General features: G+C 57.5%; 1 protein-coding gene across 1 annotated transcript in view; it reads right to left on the reverse strand.

The window, feature by feature from the left end:
• Positions 1–5685, reverse strand: part of LOC141166476 (ras and EF-hand domain-containing protein-like) — a 49360-nt gene extending 43675 nt beyond the window's left edge. The window contains exon 1 of the mRNA XM_073653182.1: positions 5050–5685. Coding sequence (XP_073509283.1) covers positions 5050–5366 — 317 coding nt within the window. The 5' untranslated portion in view covers positions 5367–5685. The remainder of the gene's footprint in view (positions 1–5049) is intronic.
• Between the last annotated feature and the right edge of the window lie 315 nt (positions 5686–6000).

The following is a 6000-nucleotide window of genomic DNA, read 5'->3' on the forward strand; positions in this document are numbered from 1 at the left end:
ACAGTAATTCTCTGTCATTTCAATCTAGTTTTCAAACTTATAAAAACAAATAGATGGATCTAGATAGATAATCAGGGCTTTGCGTGTCTAGTTTTCTGCACATGTATTTAGCCAATACATAAAAGAAAAAAAAAATGGCATGGGGTCCCCCTTATTTTTATTAATCAGCAAAGGCTAAGCAGACAGCTGGGGGCTGATATTAATAGGCTGGAAAGGGGCCATGGATATTGGCACCCTCTCAAACCTCAGTCGCCCCAGAAATGGCACATTCATTAGATGCGCCATTTCTGGCACTAAGCCTCAGCAAGCGTGGTAATGGTTTTGGGGTTGATGTCAGCTGTGTAATGTCCGCTGACATCAAGCCCAGGGGTTAGTAATGGAGATGTGTTAATCAGACACCCCCATTACTAACTCTGCAGTCAAAAGAAATAAACATACACAGAGAAAAGTCCTTTAATTGTAAAAAACACTCCCAGGCCCGCTTTTACCCATTTATTAGCAATAAAAATTAAATTATCCAAAGGGGTCAGTCGTAAATCCATCCCACGTCGATCCCCAACTCTGCTACATCCATAGTTGATGAACTGCGCTAACCTTACTGATGTCACCGCTCAACACACCAAACGGATGTAGCAGAGTTGGGGATAGTCGTATGATGTGGGAAGGATTTATGAAGGGCCCCTTTGGATAATCTAATTTTGTAATATTTGGGTAAAAGAGGGTCGGGGGTTGCATTTTTTTTTTTTTTTTTTATAATTAAGGTTATGTGCCCACAATGCGTTTTTCAAGCGTTTTTGCTGCGGAATTTTTGCAGCGTAAACGCTTGGGAAATGCATGGTAAGCCTTCTCCCATGGTCCCCTATGTAATTCCGCAATTGCAATGCCCATGCTGCGAAATTTTCCGCAGCGTTTTTGATGTGCGGAAAATTCCGCAGCATGTCCATTCTTTGTACGTTTACGCATGCGGAATTGCCATCTACAATGCAGTAGAAAACGCAAGGCAATTCCGCATGTGCAAAACGCACAAAAAACGCATGTCAAATTCTGCATGCGTTTTTCCGGGCAAGGACATGCAGAAATGAAGCGGAAATTTTCCGCTTCATTTCTGCATCGTGGGCACATACCCGAAAAGGACTTTTCTCTGTGTGTGTTTATTTCTTTTGACTACAGAGTTAGTAATAGGGGTGTCTGATTAACACATCTCCATTACTAACCCCTGGGCTTGATGTCAGCGGACAGTACACAGCTGACATCAACCCCAAAACAATTACCCCACGTGCCAACGCACCAGAGAAAGCGGTTACAGCCCAGGCTAAGCGCTAGAATTGGCTTTCCCTCAGCTACAAGTGCCAGCATATCCATAGATATGTATGCATCAAAATTTATAGAGTTCGGTCATGTAAAAGCTTGCTTTTGCCCAGCCAGGTGCCGGCCGTATCACACATTACCTGGTCGGGTCCATCGCGCGCGCACACACACACACACACACACACACACACACACACACACACACACACGCAAACATATACGGGGGTCAGGTGCCGGCTGTATCGCGCAAACATATACGGGGGTCTGGTGCCGGCTGTATCGCGCACACATATACGGGGGTCTGGTGCCGGCTGTATCGCGCACACATTGCCCGGACAGGTGCCGGCAGTATGGCACACGCATTGCCCGGTCAGGTGCCGGCAGTATGGCACACGCATTGCCCGGTCAGGTGCCGGCAGTATGGCACACGCATTGCCCGGTCAGGTGCCGGCAGTATGGCACACGCATTGCCCGGTCAGGTGCCGGCAGTATGGCACACGCATTGCCCGGTCAGGTGCCGGCAGTATGGCACACACATTGCCCGGTCAGGTGCCGGCAGTATGGCACACACATTGCCCGGTCAGGTGCCGGCAGTATGGCACACACATTGCCCGGTCAGGTGCCGGCAGTATGGCACACACATTGCCCGGTCAGGTGCCGGCAGTATGGCACACACATTGCCCGGTCAGGTGCCGGCAGTATGGCACACACATTGCCCGGTCAGGTGCCGGCAGTATGGCACACACATTGCCCGGTCAGGTGCCGGCAGTATGGCACACACATTGCCCGGTCAGGTGCCGGCAGTATGGCACACACATTGCCCGGTCAGGTGCCGGCAGTATGGCACACACATTGCCCGGTCAGGTGCCGGCAGTATGGCACTCACATTGCCCGGTCAGGTGCCGGCAGTATCGCACTCACATTACCCGGTCAGGTGCCGGCAGTATCGCACTCACATTACCCGGTCAGGTGCCGGCAGTATCGCACTCACATTACCCGGTCAGGTGCCGGCAGTATCGCACTCACATTACCCGGTCAGGTGCCGGCAGTATCGCACTCACATTACCCGGTCAGGTGCCGGCAGTATCGCACTCACATTACCCGGTCAGGTGCCGGCAGTATCGCACTCACATTACCCGGTCAGGTGCCGGCAGTATCGCACTCACATTACCCGGTCAGGTGCCGGCAGTATCGCACTCACATTACCCGGTCAGGTGCCGGCAGTATCGCACTCACATTACTGCCGGCACCTAACCGGGTATCGCACTCACATTACCCGGTCAGGTGCCGGCAGTATCGCACTCACATTACCCGGTCAGGTGCCGGCAGTATCGCACTCACATTGCCCGGTCAGGTGCCGGCAGTATCGCACACACATTGCCCGGTCAGGTGCCGGCAGTATCGCACACACATTACCCGGTCAGGTGCCGGCAGTATCGCACACACATTACCCGGTCAGGTGCCGGCAGTATCGCACACACATTGCCCGGTCAGGTGCCGGCAGTATCGCTCTCACATTGCCCGGTCAGGTGCCGGCAGTATCGCACACACATTGCCCGGTCAGGTGCCGGCAGTATCGCACTAACATTACCCGGTCAGGTGCCGGCAGTATCGCACACACATTGCCCGGTCAGGTGCCGGCAGTATCGCACACACATTGCCCGGTCAGGTGCCGGCAGTATCGCACACACATTGCCCGGTCAGGTGCCGGCAGTATCGCACACACATTGCCCGGTCAGGTGCCGGCAGTATCGCACACACATTGCCCGGTCAGGTGCCGGCAGTATCGCACACACATTGCCCGGTCAGGTGCCGGCAGTATCGCACACACATTGCCCGGTCAGGTGCCGGCAGTATCGCACACACATTGCCCGGTCAGGTGCCGGCAGTATCGCACACACATTGCCCGGTCAGGTGCCGGCAGTATCGCACACACATTGCCCGGTCAGGTGCCGGCAGTATCGCACACACATTGCCCGGTCAGGTGCCGGCAGTATCGCACACACATTGCCCGGTCAGGTGCCGGCAGTATCGCACACACATTGCCCGGTCAGGTGCCGGCAGTATCGCACACACATTGCCCGGTCAGGTGCCGGCAGTATCGCACACACATTGCCCGGTCAGGTGCCGGCAGTATCGCACACACATTGCCCGGTCAGGTGCCGGCAGTATCGCACACACATTGCCCGGTCAGGTGCCGGCAGTATCGCACACACATTGCCCGGTCAGGTGCCGGCAGTATCGCACACACATTGCCCGGTCAGGTGCCGGCAGTATCGCACACACATTGCCCGGTCAGGTGCCGGCAGTATCGCACACACATTGCCCGGTCAGGTGCCGGCAGTATCGCACACACATTGCCCGGTCAGGTGCCGGCAGTATCGCACACACATTGCCCGGTCAGGTGCCGGCAGTATCGCACACACATTGCCCGGTCAGGTGCCGGCAGTATCGCACACACATTGCCCGGTCAGGTGCCGGCAGTATCGCACACACATTGCCCGGTCAGGTGCCGGCAGTATCGCACACACATTGCCCGGTCAGGTGCCGGCAGTATCGCACACACATTGCCCGGTCAGGTGCCGGCAGTATCGCACACACATTGCCCGCACACACATTGCCCGGTCAGGTGCCGGCAGTATCGCACTCACATTACCCGGTCAGGTGCCGGCAGTATCGCACACACATTACCCGGTCAGGTGCCGGCAGTATCGCACACACATTGCCCGGTCAGGTGCCGGCAGTATCGCACACACATTGCCCGGTCAGGTGCCGGCAGTATCGCACACACATTGCCCGGTCAGGTGCCGGCAGTATCGCACTCACATTGCCCGGTCAGGTGCCGGCAGTATCGCACTCACATTACCCGGTCAGGTGCCGGCAGTATCGCACACACATTGCCCGGTCAGGTGCCGGCAGTATCGCACACACATTGCCCGGTCAGGTGCCGGCAGTATCGCACTCACATTGCCCGGTCAGGTGCCGGCAGTATCGCACTCACATTGCCCGGTCAGGTGCCGGCAGTATCGCACACACATTACCCGGTCAGGTGCCGGCAGTATCGCACACACATTACCCGGTCAGGTGCCGGCAGTATCGCACTCACATTGCCCGGTCAGGTGCCGGCAGTATCGCACTCACATTGCCCGGTCAGGTGCCGGCAGTATCGCACACACATTGCCCGGTCAGGTGCCGGCAGTATCGCACTCACATTGCCCGGTCAGGTGCCGGCAGTATCGCACACACATTACCCGGTCAGGTGCCGGCAGTATCGCACTCACATTGCCCGGTCAGGTGCCGGCAGTATCGCACACACATTACCCGGTCAGGTGCCGGCAGTATCGCACTCACATTGCCCGGTCAGGTGCCGGCAGTATCGCACTCACATTGCCCGGTCAGGTGCCGGCAGTATCGCACACACATTACCCGGTCAGGTGCCGGCAGTATCGCACACACATTACCCGGTCAGGTGCCGGCAGTATCGCACACACATTACCCGGTCAGGTGCCGGCAGTATCGCACTCACATTGCCCGGTCAGGTGCCGGCAGTATCGCACTCACATTACCCGGTCAGGTGCCGGCAGTATCGCACACACATTACCCGGTCAGGTGCCGGCAGTATCGCACACACATTGCCCGGTCAGGTGCCGGCAGTATCGCACACACATTGCCCGGTCAGGTGCCGGCAGTATCGCACACACATTGCCCGGTCAGGTGCCGGCAGTATCGCACTCACATTACCTGGTCAGGTGCCGGGTCTCTCCCCCCAGTCGCCCCTCCAGCTCCTCCCAGGCAGGGGACGGCTCGCCCGGCTGATGACTCGCCGGCAGGTTGAGGGCTTCGGAGACCTCCTCGTACCGGGCGCAGAAGTCCTGGAAGTCTATTAACCCGTCTCCATCCACATCCAGTCTGCGGAACAGAGGACGCACCAGGTGTGACTGGAGCCCGAGATCCGTACACACGGTAGCGAAGTCCTCCAGCTCCACCAGCCCGGAGCCGTTCACATCACAGGCGGAGAACAGGCTCCGGAGCTGGGAGAGGTCGTGTGCTGAGCCCATCAGCTGCTGGAAGTTCTGCACCCTCCCCCGAGCGGGTCACTATGGTACAGCCTGTGCCCGGGAGTTTGGCTACTTTGCATGTACCACACCGATTCTTAGGGGTGAGGGCGGGGGTCGCTCTAGTGGCTCCTCATCAGTACGCCCAGCTCTCGGTAGTCCAGGTGCTGGATAGAGACGATCCTGGCTATGTGTTGTCCGGTGTCAGCAGCCGGGAGTCCTCGTATTCCGCCTCACGTTCCTGCACACGTCCGTCCGCTTCCCGGCCATGATGTGAGAAGTTTGTTGTGTCCGTCCTGTGAGCGCTCCTCACTGCGCCCCGCCCCGGGCACAGCCGCCGCCTCCCGCCAGGTAACAGTGTCCTCATCTGGTGCCATGGTTACCGGGGACTGCCGCCAGCGCTGCTCTCACTCCACGGCTCAGGACGTGTCTGTTCCCCACAAAACCGGGATTCAGCCCCCGAGGCAGCCGAAGTCTTCCCCTATCAGAGCCCATAACAGGCAGCTTTCTGTCATGTCCGGCTCTGTGGCCGATAACAATGGACCAACTGAGACAGAGCGTGAACCCATGGCCGCCGTCCCATAGTGTATCCGGTTCTGTCCGTCTTTTACGCCAGATACCATATCGCCTCAGACCG

The sequence above is a fragment of the Phyllobates terribilis genome, unplaced genomic scaffold (genome assembly GCF_046119375.1).
Source record: "Phyllobates terribilis strain yellow unplaced genomic scaffold, ASM4611937v1 Scaffold_11__3_contigs__length_659146591, whole genome shotgun sequence".
Lineage (NCBI taxonomy): Eukaryota > Metazoa > Chordata > Amphibia > Anura > Dendrobatidae > Phyllobates > Phyllobates terribilis.